We start from the raw sequence: 25,325 nt of genomic DNA, 5'->3' as shown, positions 1-25,325 counted from the left end.
CCTAAGACCAAAGACTTAATAGAAACTCATACCGTCATTATACCAACTAAATGTCTACTTGAACAGACAAGTTACTTCAAGAACTATTTTGGCATTCTTTTAAAATTTGCTTTATCTACCAAAACATCCTTAGTAATCACAAATTGCTTGCTTGTATTTTATGTCCTTAAGCATCCCAACTGGATCAACACTCACTCCAGGTACTAGAGAGCTGGTTCTGTGGTTAAGAACATTGGCTGCTCTTGCAGAGAGCAGGATTTTGATTCTCACCACCCATGTGGTGGCCCAAAATTATCTATAATTCCAGTTTCAGAGATCTGATGTCTCTGCTGGTCTCTATGGAGACTCACTTCTTATGAGTGAGTCTCACAGAGGAGTCTGCAGGCAGGAAGGTGAGGAATTCCAAGTTGCCCACTGCTTCTGGCAAGAGCCACTAGGCTCGGTTCAAAATAAGAGTCTAAGAGCGTTGAACACACCTTTATTCAGGTAGAAGTACAAAAGCACGTTCCTAACCCAAATGCATACATGTGATTTTTACAGATTCTGCTACTTAGGGATGAATCAATCCTCTGCCTCAGTCACCACAGGTGACTATTGGTCTCTATAAGTAAGAGTATACAAGTTTGATAGGGACAAAAAAAACATGCATTTTTCATTTGCTTTTACATTTAAATCAATTTGATATATGTCGATTTTCTTGCCTTGATGACATCAACACTACGCTTGCTGATGGCAAAGAAGTAAAATACAGTGGTAGGACTATCCTAGAGGTTAGCCACAAGGTTTACAGAGTGAGCAATTTAGTTTAGATATTGGTTGAGGATCCTAGTAAACATTACAACATCTGAACTATGGAAGCCTCAACTGCTTGATTGACAACTAGAATTTTAAATAATACTTTTCTTATTCATAAAATGTTATGAATTTTAAGATGAAAAAAATGCTTTGACACCATGTAAAGAATCATGAACTCTATGTAGTATAGGGCAGGGACCCTGAACTCAACACCTGTGATCATTTCTATAAATCAAAACAGCCATGATCTTTTATATGGCCTATAGATTCTATTAAAATACAAAAATAAAATCCAGGCACAGGAGCGCATGCCTATAATCCCAGCTACTTGGGAGGCAGGAAGATTTCGTGAACCCAGGAAATCAAGGCCAGCCTGGGCAACAAAGTAAGACTGCATCTCAACACAAAGTATGGCAATGCACAAACGATTATGCACAAAGCCCTATGCTTCAAAATACTACCCTGGGTTGATGAAGGGAGTGGAGAGAGACAGATAAAGAAGCAATCCTAGTGGTTACAAGTTTACCAGGAACAGACCTGCCACTCTCTCGAAATACTGTCTAGATACAGCACTAAGAACAGCAACATCCTTATTGGAAGGCTGTATTTTCTTACAAAGTTCTCTGATTTGTGTGTTCTTTGTTTCCCTATCAAAAGCAGACCTGAGCATTTTGTTGGCCTTCAATACAGGCATATAAAAGATTTCTAAACGTACACATACATGCAAAGTAGGCACTGAATGAATGTAGCTAGACCACCAGGAGTCTTACTGGCTCCCTGATGTCCTTGTCATCTCTTTTAGAGGGCTGTGGATGCAAACAAGGCAGATGAAAACTCAGGCATTACTTGCAAGTGTTTGGGTGCCTGTCACAAACTCGGGAAGACTGAATCCTCCAAACGTGGATGGCTGATGTGGAAATACAACTCTTGAAAGGAAGCTTCACCACAGGAAAGAAGATCCCACAGAAGAGCAGTGTCAGCTAGTGAAAAGCTTACAACCAGGACATCATTTAAAGATGCCTATGAGAATGTAGAAATCAACAGGAAGCCAAGGGTGTGGCTATGGAAACAACAGCATGTGGGGTCCTCAGAAAAGAATAGGCCCGAGTCTCCACTGCTTGACATTCAGGACAGTAACAGAGAAAGCTCACGGAGCTACTGTCAGAAGCTCTGTCAACACTGGTACAAAGACAGCATCCTAGGCAAACTGTGAATACGAATCAATTTCCAAGAAAAAATGTTTTAATATGTATAGGCCAAACTAAAATAAACTCACTTAAATGTGTTCTATAAATAAAATACTCGTACCTTCTTAGAATATTTTTTTAAGGATGCTGTGAGAAAATGCATTCACCAATTGCCTTCTGGATTCAGTTATTCTACACTGAAAAGACTGGGACTAAATAGGAATAATTACACACAGAAGTAACCATTTTTTCTCCAATACTTTGATACTGGATAAGGCCTGAAACAGAGTGGTAAGTTTCACTGTTTGCATTCTATCAGTCTCATCTGGTGCAGATGTTCTGATCTTACCATTTTGTCATATCCAGATTCTCACCTGGTACATTCTGATGACAAATGGACCCCTGCTCACAGATTTGCCACATTTACCACACCCGAATGACCTCTTGGACATAGATTCTTTGATGTGAGCAACCACTGGGGTATGACTGAGTTTCCTCACATACACCCCTATCTTCACAGGCTTTCTGCATGGCACAAACGTGACACTGAACCAACAACGTAGTTGACAGATGGCTTTTTCACATTTGACAGTGGAATTTTACTCCAGTACAATTTTTCCAACTGTGACTAAGGTATGAAAATAAGCTGAAGAATGTACCACGTTCTGTGTACTCTAGCACTGATTTACAGGAGCCAATGAAGAATTTAACACCAAAATACTTCCTAATACTCATCACATTCAGCGGGTTTCTCTCTGGTATGATTTTTCTGATGCTGTCCAAGGGCCGAGCTGACGACGTTAACACAGTTAGTACATATCTGACTTCTGCGGTCAGTTCTCACATACTGAATGAGGCCTGAACTTGACTAAATGTCTCCTCAAGTTCACTGCATTCATAAGGTTTCTCTTTGGTATGGACCCTTTCATGTGGGATGAGGTGCGCTCTCTGATTGAAGCTCTCTTCCCATGCATCACAGTCAAAGACTCTCTCTCTAATGGGAACTTCTTGTTGCAGAGTAAGATCAGAGTTGTGACTAAAACTTTCCTCATAATCGTTGTAGTCATATGATTTCTCTTTCCTGTGCATTTTGTGGTGCTGAATAAGGCAAGAGGTTTGGCTGAAAGCTTTCCCACACTCATTACATTCATGCAGTTTCTCTCCAGTGTGAATTCTTTGATGCTGAATAAGATGAGAATTCAATCTGAAGTCTTTCCCACATTCAGTACACGTGTAGGGCTTTTCTCGGAAACGGATTCCTTGCTGTTTCACATAGGCCAGCCCACATTCATCATACTCGTAGGACTTCTCTTGATGATGTACCCTCTGATGTTCAACTAGATATGAGGTGTGGCAGAAGTCACTGCCACACACGGTACATTTACAGGCCATGTCCTTGTGAGTTCTCTGATGCTGAGTAAGGTGCACGCTTCGGCTGAAGACTCTTTCACAGCTGCCACACTTGTAAGACTTGCCTTTGGCATGAACCTTCTTATGCTGAAGCACATCTGAGCTCTGGCTACATGACTTCTCAGGTGCATCACAGGATTTATCGGACACTTCACATCTGTAGGATTTCTCTCTAGTGTGTATTCTCTTATGTCGACTAAGACTTGAGCTCTGACTGAAAGATTTCTCACATTCCTTACATTTGTAGGGTTTTTCTCTTGTGTGAATTCTCTGATGTCTAGTAAGAGCAGAGGCCTGATGGAAAGTTTTCCCACATGTATCACATTTATAGGATCTGTCAGTGGTAGACATGTTCTCCCACTTATTAAGATGGGACAGATCCATTAAGCTTTCTTTATAGTCACTACTCTGAAAATTCTGTGTTAGATTTATGGGTTCTTGTTCACCAACAGTGGGGTTCTGGTTGAAGTTCATGTCATACTTACTGTCATCAATGGTCTGTATTCGAAGAACTCTCTGATCTGCATCAAGTGTAGAGTCTAGACTGAAGCTTTTTTCCGGTTCACTGTTCTTCTCACTGGTGAAGTTTTTCTTGCTGATTGTTATTTGTCTAAACTCTCTCTCCAGAAAGAGAAATTTTCTTAGAATCTCCTGGAGCCTTTCTAATCTGTCCTCAGACTTATACACTTCTCTGGTCTCAGGAACTTGGGCAATATTCTGTTTGAATTTTCCTACTCTCACTTTGTATGAATGTACTTCTTCTGAAATTTTCCGCTTAGGGATCAACAGCTTGTTTTCTTCTCTGGTCTCTCCATCTAATACAATATATAAATAGAAAATACAAATGTAATCTGTACCCTGTAATAAATAAATAAAAATAGGAGGAAACTAAATAATGTAGTATCCTCAAAGATAAGCAAATTTTATTTACTTCAAAAACCAAGCACAAAATTTCAACAGCAGATGTAAGGGCCAAGAACAACAGGTACAAGGTGGGACAGAAATGGATCAAAGGATGATACAAACAGGCTATTTTAGCAAAGTAAAATAACAGGCAGTAAGACATTTCAAATGAACAAATATAAAAATGGGTTAAAAATGTCCTGTAACTTAAACTGGAACCTAGCACACTAGTATGAAAGCAATTAAAATGTAGAGGTAACAAAGCTTTGTGTGTTGAGTATGAGCTCAGCCAGAACTTGGCTAAACACTTGTACTTTACATCTCCACTGATTCATCTGACAGGTTCTGCCTTACTCACCTGAACAGTCATCTCTTATGACTTCTTTATTCTTAGTTTCCAGATCAAAGACCTGTAGATCCTGTTCCCGCTGGGAGATCCCATCAGGCTTGGAAATTGGAAATCCTGCTCACAGAGAAGGAAATAGAATATGGCAACTTATCCCCAGATGCTACACTGCCCTTTCCTTTCTAGTTACAGTTAATACAGAAGATAAGTTCTGAGAAGACATTTGTCAGGAAGACCTAGAGAATGAAGAGGACAATGTCCTCTAAGGAATTCAGAATTGTGCTCTGGTAAAGGGTATGCTAAGGGGAGAGTTTGTAGCTTGGAAGCAGCAACTTACATTTAAATATAATTTAGGGAATTTATACATGGGTGTATATCTGTCTTCACAGAAGTTATCATTAGTATTCCTGTGGCCCAGCACACAATGTTGGTGTTAGACCTGGTCTACAAGTACCACATTGCATCCTCAAACTGTAATCTAAACACCTGCTACACAGTTAATTAAAGTATAGTAGCAAATCAGTAATAAATAAATATAGCAAAAACCAGTAAGACAGACAAGTTCAATGAAGAACACCAAAACAGGAATTATTTCTGATTATCTTCAGCACAATAGGGTAACAACTCAAACAATTATCTGCAGCACAATAGGGTAACAACTCAAACAATTTACAATATAATTCTAATTAATAAGACTTTAAAATCCCCAACATATTACTTCAAGGGATAGACAGATGGCACAGCGGTTAAAGGCACTTCACTACTCTTGCAGGGACAAGTTTAGTTTCCAGCATCCACATGGCAGCTCACACTGGCTATAACTTGAGCTCCAGGGAAGCTGAAACCCTCTTCTGGCCTCCTTGGGTACCTGCACTCATGCACGTACCCACACTCAAACACATACATATAATGTAAGTTCCAGGACAGTCAGGGCTGCATAAAGAGACGTTGTCTCAGCCGGGCGGTGGTGGCGCACGCCTTTAATCCCAGCACTCGGGAGGCAGAGGCAGGCGGATCTCTGTGAGTTCGAGGCCAGCCTGGGCTACCAAGTGAGCTCCAGGAAAGGCGCAAAGCTATGCAGAGAAACCCTGTCTCGAAAAACCAAAAAAAAGAGACATTGTCTCCAAAGACAGAGAGAGAGTGGCAGCTGTAAAAGAGTCTTTATGCATCTTACTTAGCATCAGAGAACTGACAAGGACATGGCCTATAAATGTACCGTGTGTGGCAGTGACTTCTGCCACACCTCATATCTAGTTGAACATCAGAGGGTATATCAAGAGATGATGGCTGTCCTGGAGCTCTCTTTGTGGACCAGGCTAGCCTCGAACTCACAGAGATCCGCCAGCCTCTGCCTCCTGAGTGCTGGGATTAAAGGTGTGAGCCTTTAAAAAAGGTGTGAGCCTTTAAAGGTGTGAGCCACCATTGCCTGCTTCTTTCCAAGCAGTTATGAAGTAGAAGTTAATTGTTCAGAGAGTAACATTCTCAGGATTTCTAACCTAAGTGATCAGACAGAAAAATATTTTCTAATTATTATGTGTAAAATGTTACTATTTTTCTGATGACCATTCTGATACAACTGCCCTTCATATCAAATATCTACTGTGCCCAAATGTATTTGATTTAAATCATCATTCTAAATAAATACGACATATGATTCTTAATTTAAAAAAAAATTGTCTCAAAACAAAACAAAATTACTAAAGGAATGGAAATGCTTATTTGCCCTGATTTGATTATTTGCATATGATAAATAAGTACTGAATTACCATAATGTTCCTTGAAACTGTTCAAATATCTTGACTTTTAAAGAAAAAACGAGGCCAGGCAGTCGTGGCGCATGCCTGTAATCCCAGCACTCGGGAGGCAGAGGCAGGCGGATCTCTGTGAGTTCGAGGCCAGCCTGGTCTACAGAGCTAGTCCAGGACAGGCTCCAAAGCTACAGAGAAACCCTGTTTAGGGGAAAAAAAAAAAAAAGAAAAAACGAAGCAATCTGATTCAATGCACACGGGAACAAAGGGCATGCTACATCTTCATACCAGATTTAGCTTATACTCTTTATTTATTTAACCAGCATTTATGGGGTACCTCTTATATGAAAAGCATAGTGGGGATAGAAAGCCCAAGCAAAAGGTCCAATCCATCTCAAACAACTGAAGGACCACCCCACCTTCTAAACACAAAGACAGCTATAAATACTAACTACAACATGCTACAGTAAAAGTGTAAGTAAAACAAACTCTATTGCTGAGAAGACTCCTTACATCTCCATCTCCCTCTGCCTCTGTGTGTGTGTGTGTGTGTGTGTGTGTGTGTGTGTGTGTGTGTGTGCGCGCGCGCATGTTCTTGGGGGCACAGAAAGAATCAAGGAGACATATGCAAAGTTTGGCATGAGTCAATAATCTCCAAAAATCTATCTATATACTGCATATCTAATTTATTACTTGTTCCCCTTATCCTAGTATGTCAACACATAATGAGTGGTGTTTATAGATTCTTAAAAATGGCTTAAGGATCAGCTGAGTTGCCCATCACCTGAGGAACTGATAATGACAACGTGGTACACATACACAATGCAATTTTAGCCGGGCGGTGGTGGTGCACGCCTTTAATCCCAGCACTCGGGAGGCAGAGGCAGGCGGATCTCTGTGAGTTCGAGGCCAGCCTGGGCTACAGAGTGAGTTCCAGGACAGGCTCCAAAGCTACAGAGAAACCCTGTCTCAAAAAACCAAAAAAAAAAAAAAAAAAAAAAAAAGCAATTTTATTCAGCTATGAAGAAAAATGAAGGAGGTGAGAGATGGCTTAGAGAGTGTACTACATTTACAGAGGACCTGAGTTTGATTCTCAACACCTATGCCAGGCTGTTTTAACAGCCTGTAAACCCAGCTCCAGAGAACTGGATAACCTCTTGCAGACTCTAAGGGCACCTGCACTCACACCTACTTTGTGTGCGTGCACACACAAAGACAGACACAAAGCCTTTAAAAACAAAAATAAAATTTGTAGAAAAATGAAGCTGGAAATGTTACATTGAATGAGGTCACCCAGATCCAGAAGCTTGCAGTCTTCAGATTTCTGTGTTTAAAATGGGAGTGTATATACAAGGAAGCTAAAATGGGGGGGGGGGCAATTAAAGGAAATAAAATAGTAGAAAACACAGAAAATACTGGAGGTAAAAAGGCTTAAATGTGAGTGGAGGAGGAGTGGGATGGGTTAACATAAGGAGATGGGAAAGATGATGATGTACACATAAAAGCCATATGGAAACCTATGACTTGTAAGCTAATAATATTAAAAATGGGGTGGGGGTGGGGCTTTAATTCCACCACTGGGGAGGCAAAGTAAGGATCTCTGGGAGTTTGAAACCAGACTGGTGTACACAGCAAGTTCCCAGCAAGCCAGGTTAAGGGAGGTATGCTGCATGGGTAGAAGATATTGCTCCCCTGAACCACAGGTAAATTAAAGTCCCAATGACAGGTGTGCAATATCTGTCTCCCTATGAGTTATTGGTTGGAGAGACTTCAGAGGTCCCCCAAAACCATAGAGAATATTGCTACTGCCCTTGGCTTGGTTGCCTCCCAGAACTAAATATGGCTCTACTGCTGAAAAGACCACACACTGGCTTCAGGACATAAAGAAATCAAGTTGACAACTTCATCTTTGCTGGCCAGTTTTCAGTGCCAGAAGGTGCTATGCAGGATACTGGGGAGTCAACACCAATGGTCTAATCTAACTGTGAACCCTTCAAGCTACCATACCTCCTCACTAGACACACAATAACATCACATCTGTTATGGGGATAACCTAGCACTTCCTCATTGAATTTGAGGCCTGTTCTAAAGAACAAAATATATACCTGGTACTGGAAACCTGGCCAAAACTCACAGCTGGAGAAATTATAGGCCCTACTTCTGTTTTGCTAATTGGACATGGTGTCAAACTGTCTCCTAAATGTGCTTATACTGACAAATTAGTACTGCTTTCAGCTGTGGTCAAAGAAGCTTCCATATGCAGTAGGCAACTGTTGGTGCAGAGTCTAACTAGTCAGAGTTGAGAACAAGTTATCATTGAGTGCTCAGCCCTAAAGAGAACGTTGTATCATCCCTTCCATGACTCAAGAAACATCATAGAAGGGGTGCAAGTAGGGGGAAAGAGTGCTGTGAAACAAAGGCCAGCAGTGGTTGGTTACCTACATAAGACTGGGCCCATTGCCAGGCAGTGGTGGTACACACCTTTAATCCTAGCAGAGGGAGGCGGATCTATGAGTTCAAGGCCAGCCTGGTCTACAGAGTTAAGTTCCAGGACAGCCAGGACTACACAAAGAAACCCTGTTTCAGAAAGAAAAAAAAAAGGACCAGGCCCATCAACATTCCAATATGAATAGGAGAGGGACTCAGAAAGCCGCCTCTCCCTGGCTCAGCAGCTAGAAGTACTGGCTGCTCTTCCAGAGGACCCAGGTTTGGGTTCAATTCCCAGCACCCATCCACAACTGTCTGTAACTCCAGTTCCAGGGGATCTGACACCTTCACAGACATACATGTAAGCAAAACACCAATGAACATAAAATAAAAATAATGGGCATTATCATGCTCGCTTCGGCAGCACATATACTAAAATTGGAACGATACAGAGAAGATTAGCATGGCCCCTGTGCAAGGATGACACACAAATTTGTGACGCGTTCCATATTTTTCCAGAAATCCACAAAGATACCCCCAGAAAAGACTGCTGGCGATGGCCAAGAGACAGCCAGGACTGACCTACTCTGGTGATGGGGTGGCCAAACACCCTAATAGTTGTGCCAGAAACCCCATCCAAGGACTGAGGAATCTGGATGCAGAGATCCACGGCTAGGCCCCGGGTGGAGCACCGGGAGTCTAATTAGCAAGAAAGAGGAGGGTTTATATGAGCGAGAATTGTTGAAACCAAGGTTGGATAAAGCACAGGAACAAATAGCCAAAAGAATGGAAACACATGAACTATGAACCAAAGGATGAGGGGCCCCCAACTGGATCAGGCCCTCTGAATAGGTGAGACAGTTAATTGGCTTGATCTGTTTGGGAGGCATCTAGGCAGTGGGACCAAGTCCTGTGCTCATTGCATTAGTTAGCTATTTGAAACCTGGGACTTATGCAGGGACACTTGGCTCAATCTGGGAGGAGGGGACTGGACCTGCCTGGACTGAGTCTATCAGGTCGATCTTAGTCCTGGGGGAGACCCTGCTCTGGAGGAGGTGGAAATGGGGGGTAGCCTGGGGGAAGGGGAGGGGAGCAGGAAGGGGGAGAACAAGGTAATCTGTGGCTGTTATGTAGAACTGAATAGTATTGTAAAATAAAATAAAAAAAAGAAGAAAAAAAATATGGGCATTATCAACACTAATAACCTTTCTGGGATAGCCTGAACCATGAATCTTGTACCCTGCCCATCTTTGTTTTGTTTTTCGAGACAGGGTTTCTCTGTGTAGCCCTGGCCATCCTGGAACTTTCTCTCTGTAGACCAGGCTGGCCTCAAACTCCTGCCTCTGCTTCCCAAGTGTCTGCACTTCTTTTGAATAACATACTTAAAAACAGTTTATAGAGTGGCAACTTTGTACCCAAATGTCAACATAATAATGGCACCCACTTTTATTTAAAAAAGGGGGGAGGGCACTTGGAGACTGGAGAAATGGCTCAGATGTTAAGAGAACTTATTGCTCTTGGAGAGGACCCAGGTTTAATTCCCAGTACTCATGGTGGTTCACAACTGTGTATAACTCCAATTCCAGAGGATTCAATACCCTCTTCTGACCTTCACAGGCACAAGCATGAATGTAGTATACATGCATACAAGCAAAACACACATAAAATAAAATGAATTAATCTAAAAAAAAAATTTTTAAAGGGCATTTAGCCTGTAAAATATGAACCTTGGGAGACCAGGTGAGCGTTAATAAGATCAGAACAGATACATGAACAGCATGCACTGTTTCTGAATCCCAGTTGAGGGTTTAAGTAGTCAACCATCTTTACACACTTAACTGAGATCTTTCATGTCAAATCAAAAAAATACTGCTGAGCTACATTAGAGCAGTTGCCTCCACACATATGGCTTGAGTTTACATCCCTGGCATGGCAAAATAATATTCATAGTGCAAAAATTCGACATGAGGGCCAATCATTTAAACTCAGCCATTTATTTACTTACTGCTGTCTAGTGCAAACACTTAACAAAGAGATTAACCTTCTGGTGTCTATGACAAAAATACAGCTATGGGAAAAACATGAATGGAAAGGGAGACTAAGTCATGGATTGAATCATAAAGTTCTTATGTTATAACCCTAAACACTAAGGAAAATTAGTAAATATATATAACCTTACACTTCAAATGGAGTATGGTGACCCACAAAAATAAGGTTAATTCCCAAGGATGTTAAAAATGGTTGCTAAGAATATGCTTTCTTGGACAGGCAGTCGTGGTACATGCTTTTAATCCCAGCACTCGGGAGACAAAAACAGGCCGATCTCTGTAAGCTCAAAGGCAGCCTGTTTTATAGAGTGAATGTCAGGACAGTGAGGACTGTTACACAGAGACCCTGTCTCAAAAAAAAAAAAAAAAAAAAAAAAGCCAGCTTGATCACAAAAGCAAGCTGGATAGGACAAGAGGGTTTCTTGTAGTCTGTAGGTATGCAGATATGTGTATGTGTGTCCTTTGTGTGTGAAGAAATGACAAGATAAAATGAGATAAAGTTCCACCTGGTAGTATATCATACTAAAAGCTTGTGTTAAACTACTACAAAAAGTACACAAGTTAACTGTTGGAAATTCTGTATTAGGTAAAATTAACATTAGTTTACAATTATATAGAGATCATTTTACAATTTACAAAGCTTTTAAATATACATCCATTTTGATGCCCTATACTATTTAATTTTTGTGCCCCCCATTCCCCCTCCATCAAGGACACAGTTAAGAACACTTAATTAGAAAAGTTAATATAATTACATCAATTGGTATGGTACCACAAAGAATCAGAGGCAAGAAGACAGAACTTTAAAGGAAGGATAAAATGATACCAAACATGAGCAAAGTGGGGGGGGATGGGTGGTGGACGGGACACTGTGGACAGGCTATACTTACTAGAAAGAACATACAGCATGTGCTCTCTGCTCTAAAACAACAGGAAACAATGATAACTGAGGAGATAGGGTTAACTTTATGACTTCTCACACAAGTAGTTGACCACCAAGTGTGGTTTATGAATGAACTGAGTTCCAAATGCATGTGGTTTTATGGAAGGCTTCCATGTTAGAGATTCACCAAAGGTCATTTGGGGATCGGCAACTTTACATAATGGTGGCATCCCAAGGAACATCTATTCCATCAACCAAATTTAATTATCTTACAATCTTGGAAAAGGAGTTTCCGTGCAGGAACGAGCACTACCGATGGAAAGCCGATACCTGGGCCATCTCTTGGTGATTCCTGCCGTAAGGACTGCAAGTGTTTCTCCAGAGAAAGCACTTGCCTGGGTATGACTCAGGGCTGGGCAGGAATTCACACAATGAATCCGGGTGGTGGGAAGGCGGAGAAGTATGCCTATAAAGATCAAAGAGCCAGGAATGGAAAACACACTAGAAAAACCTTCCCAAGAAGTAAACTGCCTCCCCACAGGTAAGAAAATTTCTTAAATCCAACATGAAATCAAGAAGGTTAAAAAAAAAAGAAAAAAAAAATGCCCTAGGTGCCACCAAAAAGAAAAAAATAGGTGGGGGAAGTTTTAACTATAGACATAAATGCACAAGAGTGCATGCAAGATCAAAGACAGGAAAAAAAAAAAAAAAAAAAAAACAGGGAGGGAAAAAAGAACAAAGCTCACATCAAGGAGATTGCCAACAATCCTGTCCCTCCCCTGTCCCAACCCCACACACACAGGTATTTCTCAATAGCACTACAGATTGCCTAATCCCAAGCATCCTCAAAATAACAAAGAAACATGATTTAAGGGTTTAGCCCACCTAGTATGGGATGTCTTGAGCCTTCTGCTACATGGGGTATGGTTGCTTAGAATTACCATCTAGGTAATGCACTATAATGTGTAATACCCACAGTGAGTCACGACTTTAAATGAAGTCTTTCGATCCTGCCTATCTGGAGATGAGTTTGAAAATCTTAAAAAGCAAGAAAGTACTCAACAAGAGAGATTTTAGTCTTTCTTTTATATACGTGTTTCTTTCTTGGGAAAACCTCAGATACAGGGCACAAAAGATCAGAACAGAGTGTTTGGCTAGGGGTTGGGAAGATAAGACTCTCATTTAAAAAAAAAAGAAAGAAAGAAAGAAAGAAAGAAAGAAAGAAAGAAAATGAAAAGGTGAGAACTTAGCCAAAGCTCAACCAAGTTTCTCTTTGCTAACAGGAAACAGATGTCCCACAAAAGCAAGAGACATGACCTGGGGAAGAGTAGAAGGTCTCCTGATAACCCAAAGGAACCCTAAATTAACCCCCGAGAGGAGAGGACCTCAAAGACAGAGGGCTGAGACTTGAAACCTGAGCATACTCCACTGACCACCTCAAACACCTACTCAGAAACAAGGAAGACATCCAGTGGGTAAATTGAGCAACAGGAGGGTCCTTACCCAGTGAAACCACGTTTCCATAATTCTCTAACATCACTTCTCTGTAGAGCTCCCTCTGAACAGGGTCCAGGCATCCCCATTCCTCTCGAGTAAGATGCACAGCCACATCCTCGAATGTCACAAACTCCTGAAATAATAATTCTGGCTGCTTTCAGGAATGGGCTACTATAACACCATGGCCAGAGAATGATGAACATGACACAAAGGGCATCTAGTGGCTATTTCTGCTGTGGAGGAGGGAGAACAGACTAGAACCTAGAAAATAAATCCCTTAAGTGCCCGTATCACAGTGCCATGGACAAAGGTGGTGGTGGGGAGACAGGAATATCTGTATCAAATCCAGGTCTCTGAAGAGGATCTGTTCCCAAACTGCTACTGAAGAGACTCCAGGCAAGTTTAACAAATGGGATAAAAGAGAGGCCACACTCAATCAGCAACAAGAAACCCTGAGGAAAAGCAGAGGGTCCCTCAGCTCACCTGGTACCTGGCTGTCAGGAGCGCAGCTGCCTGGTCTCCTGGGCTTCCCTCATGGGGAAGAGCAGGCACCTGGGGAACAGGTGGAGCTGAGGGAGGAGAAAGGAGCCAAGAGTGAGAGCAGCCCTTCCACAGGGCTCCCTTTTCAGAAGATACTTCCCCTGCCCAAGGTGTGGGTAGCATCCTCCTTCACATCACCACTGTAGTAAAGCCAACAAACATTTACCAGGTTTCAGGTATGTCCACTCCTCCTTGGTAACTGTTCCTACTTACATATGTTTAGGACTGTGATATGCATTTTACTAGGAATCTCACTTTTTCCTTGACATAACATTCCTCCCAAGGAAGGCTAAGCATTACACCTGTCGTTAGATGAGCAAAGCAAAGCATAAAGACAAATAGTGTTTCCTGGTCAGCCTGGTCTAGGAGTGAAAAAGGTGGTCTCAAAAAAACAGAAGCAGCAGCAAAGAGAATGCTGAAGACATAGCTCAGGTGGTGGAGTGCCTGCTTGGCATGCATGATGCTCTGGGTTCGATCCCCAGCACCATGCACTGGGTATGGTGGCACACAACTGCAATCTCAGCACCTGGAAAGTGGATGTACAAGAATCACAAGTTCAAAGTCATCAAGTTCATAGGAAGTTCAATACCAACTTGCACTACATAAGACTGTCTCAAAAAGAGTTGAAGGGGACCGGGTGTGGTGGCACAAGCCATTAATCCCAGGACTCAGGAGGCGGAAGCAGCAGGATTTCTGTGAATTCAAAGCCAGACTGGTCTACATAGTGAGTTCCAGGACAGGCACGGCTATGTAGAGAGAGCCTATCTCAAAACAACAAAAAAGTTGAAGAACTTGAGGTGTTTTATCCAGGGTCAGGGTTTTAGCAAACTTCTCATCTTTTCCCAGATACCATTTACTATAAATTCCATTTTATGCCTTTTTGTGGTGGTGGTTATTGTTGTTGGGTACTGTTCTCTGCAACTATGTATGAGGCTTTCAAGAACAAGGAATAGTCATGTTTCTTCATAATCCTTTACACCCTCCTTCAACAATGCCCCCACAGCACCCTCCACTTAATGGCACTCCATCTGTGCTGCTAACACACAAGTTACTTCAGGCACTCACAGTGGTCACAGAAATCTAAGACATAGTTCTTACATAATGAAATCAGCAGCTAAATACAGTAAAGAATGCCTACAATTCTAGTAGTTGGGAGGCTGAGACACAATTCATCCAAATCGTGGGCTGGATAGTACTAGGCCGGTCAGGGCTACACAACAAACCTTGTCAGGGGAGGTGGGGGAGGACTGCCAAACCTACCTATCTAATACACGTATGTGAATGTACAGTTAGTTTGTAACATCTGTGCATTTAAACAGACACTGTGCTCAACCAAGAGATAAAATGGTTGCGTTCTTGACCAAAATTAGATTATTCACAAACTGCAGTTGCAACAGAATGGCAGGTAGCAAAGCTCACTAAGTCATCAGGAAAGGAGACACACAGTGAAGGGCACAGAGGGAGGGAAAGGTTCCTTCTGAGTCTATGAGGAAGCAAAAAGCAGGTAAGGCTAGTGAGATGTGGCAAAAGCAGCCTGTCTTAAAAAGTGGTCGGGCTGTGGTGACAGGAATGAAGCCCACATTTTTGAAAGGACAAACAGCTAGGGCAGGACAGAAGACTAGCCAACCTTAACAGAGGGGCACAACCCAGGAAGGAATCCCATCTGTCCCTCCGTCCAGTTCTTCCTCTCAAGGCCTCTCTCATACCAGGCCCAAGAGTTCTTTAATACTCCCATTCTCCTGGAAATAAGTGTTGTCTCTGCCTTACCCCCAGGGAATCCCTGCTCCATCTCCGTGTCCTGCAGAAACTGAAGCTCTGGGGAAAGACATTCAGACTGGCTCTCCAAAGGCTGAAACTGGACCCTTGGTGATCCTGCTGCTTCGTGGGATATTTCCTCCATCCCTGTTCAAGAGGACAATGACCATCACTGCAGGGTGAGATTAGGAGAAATTACTTAATAAACTAAAATGTCCCACCATCATTTCACAGTCTTAGTACTTAGCAAACTATTTTATATATGGGTAGATATTTAAGAAAATTCAGTTTAAAATCAATTTAAAACCAGCCTGGTCTACAGAGCAAATTCCAGGACAGTCAGGGCTACACAGAGAAACCATATCTCGAAAAACAAACAGCAACAAAGAAAAGGGTACTCAATTCCAAGTGTCACTGTCCACACAGCTAAGTTTCTCTAAATGCAATTTATTAAAGTGCATGGTAGCCGGGCGGTGGTGGCACATGCCTTTAATCCCAGCACTCGGGAGGCAGAGCCAGGCGGATCTCTGTGATTTTGAGGCCAGCCTGGGCTACCAAGTGAGCTCCAGGAAAGGCGCAAAGCTACACAGAGAAACGCTGTCTCGCAAAACAAAAAACAAAAAACAAAAAAATAAAATAAAATAAAGTGCATGGTAATTTGGGTCCAAAAAGGAAAAAAAACGGTCATTAACAGTTACCAAAATAAACAGCAAAAGGAAAAAAATGAGTGCTGAGGATACATACAACTCAAGGTATGAGTACTTCCTGGTATGCACAAAGCCCTGACTTCAATCCCTAACACCCCCTCCCCTCCACAAAAAACAAAGAAGGGTACCCACTCAGTTTCAAAACTTAATATCCAAATTGTACGGTCTAAGAATTCGGTACTAATCAGACTCTACTGTAAATCCCAAATCTGTGATATTAAAATATATATCTCGCTGGGCCTGTAATCCCAGCTCTTGCTCAGGAGTTCAAATCTAGACTGTCTTAAAAACAAAACAAACAAAAAACAGTAGATAGCCTTTTAAAAAAAAGAAAGAAAGAAAAAGAAAATCAACCAATACAAAAGCTTAAATCTTTCCATAGGGCGCCCTAAGTATTTAGAGGCTCAAGTTTAGAGCCAGAGAAACACGCCAGTTAAGATTACTCATCACTGTTTTTCTCAAAAGCTTCGGAATTACGTGGTAACCGGTCAGGCCCTTCTGCATTACTCAACGGGCCTGATGAAGAATGACACAACTCCCTTTGGAGACGGACCCTTAGGGCAGGCTGCTCGGACCGCCAGGGCGCAGCACGAGGGAGAGCTGCGATGTGCCTGGTGTCCTTCAGAGCCAAGGACGTGCACGGTTCCGTCCACCTTCCACCACCCTCCGCGACGCTCCCGGCCTGCTCACGGGCCTCGCCCAGAGCCGCTCTCCAGCCACTTCCCTTTTAGGTGACGCTGTCGGTCCCCAGAGGGCGAAGCGGGCCACACCAACAACCTACCTACCACCAGGGGCCCGGCCGCTGGGTTCGCCACCACGAGGCCACCCCGGAGCCAACCCCGGGGCCCCAGGTTCCGCGACCGACCCAGGGCTAAGGAGCAAACAGGGCCGCCGCGAGCTCGGCCCTCCGCGCGCCCGGGCTCCGGGAACAGCCGGGACGCGACGGCCCCTGCGCGTCTGCGGCGGGGCCAAACAAGCGGCCGCTCCCACGGCGACGCGACAACGGTTCCGGGGGACTCACCCGAGGGGGAGAGGCGGGCCTAGCGACCGTCCCGTCACGGAGGCTCTCCTCTCTGAGCAGCGCCAGCCTTTCCGGGGCCACTCTCCACTGCCCCGAGGCTGGCGTTCTGCGTCACTTCCGCTGGCGGAAGTGCCCGGGAGGGCGGCTCCCGACGAGGTTCCCGGATGAAGAGCAGATTTCTCCCACCCCCACCCCCCCAGGGCTTCTGGTATGAGGACCGCAGGGATCCTTAGACGAGGCCTTGGTTACTTTTTTTGCTTGGTTTTTCCGAGGTCTCCCTGAGGTCTCACGGCCCTCCCTGTTGATTGGGGTGCATCTTACATCAGTAAGGAGGGCGACAGATGTTGGAAAAGAGACACCCCCCCGACTCGTCCCTGCCACTATCGGACCCTTGACACCACCCGCAGGGAGAGTGCACGGGATTCTGGGCAAAATGTGGAATAACACTAATGCTGCCTCCTTCAATCCTCACAACCTTTATGCCCAATACTGGTTTGGGTGGGCCTTGTTTCTCCTAGGAATTCTACAAAATTGCCCACAGAAGGGGACTTCCACAGAGCTGGGGCTTCCTCCCGGACTGGGCACAAACCACACCCAAACACGTGTTTTCACAGAGAGATCTTTTATTAAGCGGGAGAAAAGTTAAAGTGGCTGCTTCCTGTCTCAGGCAGAAAATAGCAGCAAATGACCTTGCGGGTGTAATTTTTAAGAGGAGGAAAAGGGGAGGTCTGTGTTAGAATGGACTAGGGTGTGATGGTAAAGGAGATAGGAGGTGAGGGGACAAGGGGAAGGGTAGGGGGGTATTTGTCCCTGAGGGACAAAGGACTGACTGCCTCTGGATAGAGGGGAAACAGACGAGGCCCATAGACAAACGGTGATTTATAAAGGTAAGAGGGTGAAACCCTGCGTTAGGATGAGGTGTTTAATTTTTAATTGGGCATGTTAATTAGGGCATCCATAGGGGGCTTCTGATTGCTGGACTTTAATACTTTGACAGCTGGACCTTGGTAGTCAACCTCAGGAGGAGGAAGTGGCCAAATAAGGCAATAGACCTTGGTCTCTAGCCTTAGGAATGTGATCTAATGGTTTTCAGCAAGGCAGAGGGAATGGGGGAGAAGGGCAAGGCCTGCCAGAGCCACACGCTGGAGTGGGCTATTGTCCCTTCGCTAGGTGTTGCCCCCCCTGGGAAAGAGCGAACGCATTTTTCCCAAAAGGATTCACCCGAGGTCACCAAGGTTTCCCTGCCAGTCTGTACTCTGAGATTCCCAACCTCTTCCTCCTCGTTTGCTTCCCTGCCACCATGAAGTGAGCAACTTCCTCGGACATAAGGTCTCTGCTGCTGTGGGCTGCCTCACTATAGGCACAAAAGGAAGAAGAGATTTAACTGAGGATTGTCTGAAGCTGTGAGACATAAATAAACCTCCCTTCAAAGTCAACTATCTCAGATATTTTTGCCATAGTAGGTGCAAGGCTAAGACTGCCATAATTTTATTATGGTGTCCCTGGAAAGAAACCAGTGACGCCCAGAATCTTGTGATTTATAATCTTACAACTATCTAGTATTTATGTAGTACTGCTACATAAATCAAGTATTTAAAAATACTGAACAGGGAGCCAGGGCGGTAGTGGCTCATGCCTTTAATCCCAGCACTTGGGAGGCAGAGCTAGGTGGGTCTCTGGGAGTTGCAGGCCAGCCTGGTCTACAGATCGAGATCCAGGACAGGCACCAAAACTACACAGAGAAACCCTGTCTCGGAGAAAAAAAAAAAAAAATCTGTTCAGGGGCTGAAGGGATTGCTTGGTCTTTAAGTACATGTTGCTCTTGCAGAGGACAAAGGTTCAGTTAGTTCCCAGAACCCATACTGTGGCTAACAACCCTCTGTCACTCCACTTCCAGAGGAGGATTTGATGCCCTCTGACTACTAGGAACACTGCATACCCTTGATGCTCAGATATTCATGCAGGCAAAACACTGGAGGCAGAGGCAGGCACATCTCTGAGTTTGAGGCCAGCCTGGTCTACAGAGTGAGTTCCAGGACAGCCAGGGCTACACAGAGAAACCATGTCTTCAAAAAGACCAAAACAAACAAGCAAAAAAAAAAAAAAAAAAAAAAAAACACTTAAAATAAAAATAAATCCTCTTCAGCTTGGAGAAATGGCTTAGCAATCAAAAACCCTAACCTTTCTTACAGAGGACCAGGGAGCTCAGTTCCCAGCACCCATGTTAGGTCACAACTACCTGTAACTCCAGATCCAGAGGATCAGATGTTCTCTTCTGGCCTCTCTGGGCGCGTGCACGCACGCATGCATGCACGCACGCACGAGTAGATAGATAGATAGATAGATAGATAGATAGATAGATAGATAGATAGATAGATCTTAAAAAAAATACTACCCACAGTGTGGTGACCTCTGCCTGAAAACCTAGCACTCAGAGGCAGAGGCAGGTGAATCTTTAGTTCCCAGCCTAGTGAGTTCCAGGCTATACAGACTACATAGTAAGACTCTGCTAAAAAAAAAAAAAAAAAAAAAAAAAGCTAAAAACAACAAAAAAAAAAAGAGGAGAAAGAAAGAAATCAGGCCTCAGAGCTCATAATAGGATTTTTAAAAAGCGAGTGTATGCATGTGTGCATGTTCATGGGGAGCTTTACATGTGTCATGTCTATGCAGGTATGAGTATATGTGAGTGCATAACTATATATATATATGGGGTGTGTGTGTGTGTGTGTGTGTGTGTGTGTGTGTGTGTGTGTGTGGTGTCAGAGGATGACATAGACATTATTCCTCAGGCACTGTCCACATTTTTTAAGGTAGTCTGTTGCTGCCCTGAAACTCACCAATTATGGTAGTCTGACAGCAAGCCTCGAGGATCCTCCTGTTTCTGCCTCTTCAGTACTGGGATGATGTATCACCTGACTGGGATGACAAATATCACCTGGCTTGCTTTTTTTTTTCTTTTTTCTTTTTTTTTTTTTCAGACAGGATCTATGTAGCCCTGGCTCTCCTAGAACTCACAGATCTGTCTGCCTCTGCCTCGTAAGTGCTGGAATCAAAAGAGTGGCCTATCACACACAGTGAGGCTTTTGTTTTTAATGTGGGTTTTGGAGATTGAAGTGTGGTCAGTATGTCCTCGCAAAGCCTTTATCAACTGAACCATCACCCCAGCTGTCACTCTGTCACTCTTGGTTTTATCTCAAACCCTTTCCCCTCCTCACTGCTGCTTTGCTTCTTAATATCAGCTTGTCTGGGCATTTCCTCCCTTTTCTGATTCCAGGAAGTAAGCCTTTTCTTGGAGACAGTCTCACCATGTAGTAGCCCAGGGTCTCTGGAACTCACTGGGTAGCCCATACTGGCCTTAACTCAAGATCTTTCTTCTCTGCTTCACCAGTGCTAGTTTTATAGGTGTGCAAGGAAGTGAGCCTTAATGCTGGCCTTGATCTCACCTCCCTAGTCACCGGGTTTATTGGGGTATGGGCATATGTCCTAATCCTAGCTCATGAGACATGGGGGTGATCCACTGGGATATGTTTATAGGAGTTTCCCTTGCTCTCAGAAAACATGAGAAATGGGAGTGACTTGGGGGTTTTGGGTTTGGTTTTTTGAGACAGGGTTTCTCTGTGTAGCCATGGCTGTCCTGGAACTTGCTCTGTTGACCAGGCTGGTCTCCAGCTCACAGAGATCCACTTGCTTTTGCCTCCCGAGTGCTGGGATTAAAGGCGTGCACCACCACTGCCCGGCAACATCGTGTTTTTAAAACTCCCAAATGTCTTTGGAATGACGAGGTGGCCAGGGTAGCCGAGCTTCAAGCCATGGGCAGCATCTGTAGCAAAGGCAGGTGGCTGTGTACCACTGACAGGCAGCAAAAATGACACACCTAGCTGGAGTCTGTGGCAGTTCCAGCACTTGGGCAGCTGAGGCATGAGAGATGCCACAAGTCTAAGTCAACTTGGGGGCAGCAGGCATCTATCTCACTGGCCCCATGAACTTTTTGAGCTCATACTATGTGACTAGTACCCTTTATATTTATCTTTCACTATGCTTTTAAGTTATATAAAAATCTCAAAAGTGACACTTTATTTAATAGAGTTGAGCTAAGCCCATGTATGTCTGCTTTCAAAGCACTGCATTAATAACCTGCAGTTCTCTTTATTCCATGGATTAATTCACTTGATTAGGTTAACTGCCCACATTGGCTAGCACTGATGTTATTTATATACCAGGCAACTAGATAAGATGGATGGATGGAGCCATATTTTCAGATGTGGGAATGTCATTACACTTTGCTGAAATGACTATCTAGGGCATCCTTTTAACTTCCATAAACCTAGGTGGGGTTGGAAATGTAACAAGGGCAGAGCATTTGCCTGATGAAGCCTGGATCCGATGCCGTATGGAGACTCAGTGTGTTCAGCTGTTCACATCTACTTCCTAGGATTTTTTTCCCCTATAGAATTCAGCACCTTCAAATGCCACACTCTTGCCACCTGTGTTTCAAGGAAAAGTGAATGGACAGAAAAAAGTGTAAAGTTTATGTAAGGTCTGAGGATATGAAAGCTTAAGTAAGTTGTAAGGGTCTAAAAAAGGTTTTAAGGTATGTAAATGCAAGTTATAAAGGTCCAAGAAAGTGCCTTAAGGTGTGCAAATGTGATTTGTAAAGATATGAAAAGGGATTTAAGATATATAGAAAAATAAAAAATGTTTCAGATTTCTTTCCCTCTCTATGCTATTGTTATGTTGACTTCAAAAGTTCAGAGTTTTAACATTAATCAGTGGAGTTCCAATAAGCTATTTACTAATCTAGCTCTGGTAAGCACTGACTACTATTATCATAGTCACATATTAAATTTCCTTTGGGTGTCTTTAAGTATGGACTCAAAAGTGCTTCTCATTTTGCTAAAAACATCTGTCTAATCTATATATACCCAGTCTTCTTGAGAGAGGAAAGAGTGTTCATGTTTTTAACCCAAATCATTTTGTGTCCCCAAGCTTCTACTGTGATTCAAAGGTGTAAGTCCACCTTTTATACAACATGAATTTCAGCACAGATTACAGTGGTGATGCTAATATATCTAAAACTCATCTTTCTGTAAACTTAAAAAAATATTGTAAGCTTTGGGGAATGAACTTAAATCCACCTCTCACAGGTCAAATAGACTCCAGATAAGTAGTCAGCCAACAGCCTGTTTCCCCCACCTGCCTGTTCTGCTTATTCCTGTGGATGGGATCTCCCCCACCGTTTCGCTGGTCTTGGGATTCCCTTCCCCCCAACTACCAGAACCATGGGCCTAAAGTTTCAAATGCACACCTAAGAAAGATTCCTCTAATTCCCTTCACTTTACTTTCTGTCCCTAATATATATGTTCCAACAACCTGCTAGCTCCAGGTGTTCCCTCAAAATCTGCATCCAGGACCACTTCAAAGCAGCTAGCCTCAGGAGGCCCAGCCTCCCAGATGCAGCCTGTAATTCCCTAGCCCCAGGTGGTCCTGCAGAGCCTGGACAGTGAGTGAAACAGCCTCCTTTTCCCAGACTTGGCCAGTACCCCGGCTTTCTTGGGTTCCCAAAGATGTCTATGCTCCCAGACATCAGGAAGCAGTCTAAACAGCATGGCACCCTCATTTCTACCTCACCAGTCACCCCTTCCTATTTCCTCACCTTTTTTTTTTTGGTTTTTCGAGGCAGGGTTTCTCTGTGCAGCTTTGCACCTTTCCTGGAACTCACTCTGTAGACCAGGCTGGCCTCAAAGAACTCACAGAGATCCGCCTACTTCTGCCTCTCAAGTGCTGGGATTAAAGTCGTGGGCCACTACCACCTGGCTTCCTCACCTTTTATAATAAATAAGAGGGAGGAATTTTGGTAAACTGAGAACCACCCACATTCCAGAAACAGCTGCTCCCCTAGCCCATCTTCAGCAACTCAGCACCAGCAGCCACACCACCACCAACCACCAAATGTGACACATTTCTACTGTGGCCACGACTTGTATATCCTTTATAAAGCCCACACCTTCATGGCTCTTTCTCTTTCTCTCTTCTCTTGTCCCACTCAGAGTCAGCCTTTCACACACACAGTTTAAATAAATCTTTAAAATGTTAAGCCAAGCACAGTGGTGGTGGTTGCGGCGCACGCCTTTAATCCCAGCACTCAGGAGGCAGAGGCAGGTAGATCTCTGAGTTTGAGGCCAGCCTGGTCTACAAAGTGAGTTCCAGGACAGCCAGAGCTACACAGAGAAACTCTATCTTGAAAAACAAACAAACAAACAAAGGGAGGTGTCATTTACCAAAGCTCATGTAACCCACTGAATCAGATACAGACCCAAGCTGGGATTCCATTTACCTGACTCCCGTATGCTTGTATTGTAAGGGGTCAGGAAAATGGAACTTTGAGTGTTCCCCTTTATTATAGAGTACACCTACCTTAATAAATAACCAGTCATAGGCCACTCTGGGTTGGGGGGAGGGTCCGTGTGATGCTATCCTGTTGCACTGGAGGCCTTGAAGGAAGTGGCCTCTAGCCTCTAATCTACAGGCTGTAAGTACAGCTGCAAATTACATCTCAAGTCATCACCCCACTTCACAGGTCAATGTCAGCCACTGAACAGGGGCCACCTTACCAAGGATTGTCAATAAACACTCCAGCCATCATCAATCAAGAGTCCTCCTTCCCTCATAGTGAGGGAAGTTACTTCCCAAGCCCACCAATGAATGGCACCAATTGTCTTAGACCAAGCAGCACCAGAGACAGCCATGTGACTAAGGACATGCTCCTCAAAAAAAAAAAAAAAAAAAAACAAACAAAACACTTCTTCGAGGAAAGCAATAAAAGAAAATGTGGCAAGTCTGGGGATATGGCTCGGTGAGTAAAGCGTTTGCTGCACAAGCTTGACATGTTGAGTTCAGACGCCCCAACAGAACACACTTTTAAAAAGCCAGATGCAATAGCACAAGGAGCTGAAATCCCGGCATACCCCTACTAGGAGATGGGAGGCAGGAACAGGAGAATGGTGGGAATCTTCAGAGCCAGCCTGGCATACACAGCAGTGAATAACAAGAGACCCCATCTCAAACAAAGTGGAAGGCTCTGACCTGCACACACACACACACACACACACACACACACACACACACCTGGTATGTGTGTGCCTGGCTCTGACCTACACACACACACACACACACACACACACACACACACCTGCTCTGACCTCCACACACACACACACACACACACCTGGTATGTGTGTGCCTGGCTTCAGTGAAGAGCATCAAGCATGAGTGTGGTTCTGATAGAATTTAACTTTGGCCTGATTCCCAGCAGGGGTCTGGAGCTCAGGCAGCCAGCAGCAGTTTTCCCCCGTAGGGCAAATGAATCAGACTTTTAGAGATCACATCAGCCACTGGCGGGAGGCATAAAGGGGAGAAGTCCTGGGTGAGGCAGCTGCAGTCTGCGCAAAGTCAGCAGAACACTTAGTAGTTAAAATGGTCTGGCAGCGGACAAAGTGGGTGGGGCTGGTAGTCTAAAATGCATGAAACCCCGGGTTTGATCCCTAGAACTACATACAACCCAGCATGGTGGTACACACCTGTGATCCCAGCACTGGGAGGTGGAGGCAGGAGAATCAATTCAACGTCATCTTCCACTACATAATGAGTTGAAGTCAGCTTGAGTCGATACACCATCTAGCTGTGAATAGCACCAAATCCTTAAATAAAACTTGGTCCTATTCATTAGATGGATTTAGCTGTTCACCTTATCTATACTATAAGCCAGTTCATAAATCAGCCTGTCTTTTCTTTTGTCTTTCCAAAGCCCCCTTCTGTAACTTATGTGATTGACTAGCATCACTCATTTCTCATACATTTACAAATTAAACTTTTTACAATTAAAAAAAATTGTTTTTTTTCCTGTTCCCCCCTGCCCCTTTTTGCTTTTTGAGACAGGGTTTTTCTGTGTATCCCTGGCTGTTTTAGAACTCACTCTACAGACCAGGCTGGCCTCAAACTTACAGAGATCTGCCTGCCTCTGACTCTCAAGTGCTGGGTTTAAAGGTATGCGCCACCACC

The 25,325-nt window shown here is 43.8% G+C and overlaps 1 protein-coding gene and 1 non-coding gene across 9 annotated transcripts; one reads left to right on the top strand and one right to left on the bottom strand.

Moving 5' to 3' along the window:
* Positions 1–461: 461 nt before the first annotated feature.
* On the bottom strand, positions 462–17,391 carry Znf655 (zinc finger protein 655). 8 transcript variants are annotated; one of them, XM_037198499.1, is made up of 6 exons: positions 17,268–17,391; positions 15,552–15,711; positions 13,728–13,813; positions 13,251–13,377; positions 4,654–4,758; positions 462–4,207 (listed from the first exon to the last, which is right to left on the bottom strand). In XM_037198499.1, the coding sequence occupies exons 2-6, from the start codon at positions 15,682–15,684 to the stop codon at positions 2,823–2,825; spliced, it is 1,836 nt and encodes a 611-aa protein (XP_037054394.1). In that variant the 5' UTR covers positions 15,685–15,711; positions 17,268–17,391; the 3' UTR covers positions 462–2,822. The 8 variants fall into 8 exon arrangements, with proteins under 8 accessions (XP_037054394.1, XP_037054395.1, XP_037054396.1 ...); XM_037198500.1 differs by having other exon boundaries at positions 15,552–15,686; XM_037198501.1 differs by lacking the exon at positions 17,268–17,391 and adding an exon at positions 17,028–17,115.
* On the top strand, positions 9,225–9,331 carry LOC114707585. The gene has a single exon (XR_003736671.1). It is a non-coding gene; the product is annotated as a U6 spliceosomal RNA (small nuclear RNA).
* Positions 17,392–25,325: the final 7,934 nt, after the last annotated feature.

Source organism: Peromyscus leucopus, chromosome 23, assembly GCF_004664715.2.
Source record: "Peromyscus leucopus breed LL Stock chromosome 23, UCI_PerLeu_2.1, whole genome shotgun sequence".
Lineage (NCBI taxonomy): Eukaryota > Metazoa > Chordata > Mammalia > Rodentia > Cricetidae > Peromyscus > Peromyscus leucopus.
Note: the sequence above shows the minus strand (reverse complement) of the source record. Positions and strands in the feature narration are given on the sequence as shown.

Excerpts from the sequence above, each read along its gene's own strand:
- Znf655 (XM_037198499.1), bottom strand. The coding sequence starts at position 15,684 with ATGGAGGAAATATCCCACGAAGCAGCAGGATCACCAAGGGTCCAGTTT. Across the intron at positions 13,814-15,551 it reads GGAGCAGGGATTCCCTGGGG|CTCCACCTGTTCCCCAGGTG; the intron begins GTAAGGCAGAGA and ends CTCCTCCCTCAG. Across the intron at positions 4,759-13,250 it reads TGGAAACGTGGTTTCACTGG|GATTTCCAATTTCCAAGCCT; the intron begins GTAAGGACCCTC and ends CTCTGTGAGCAG.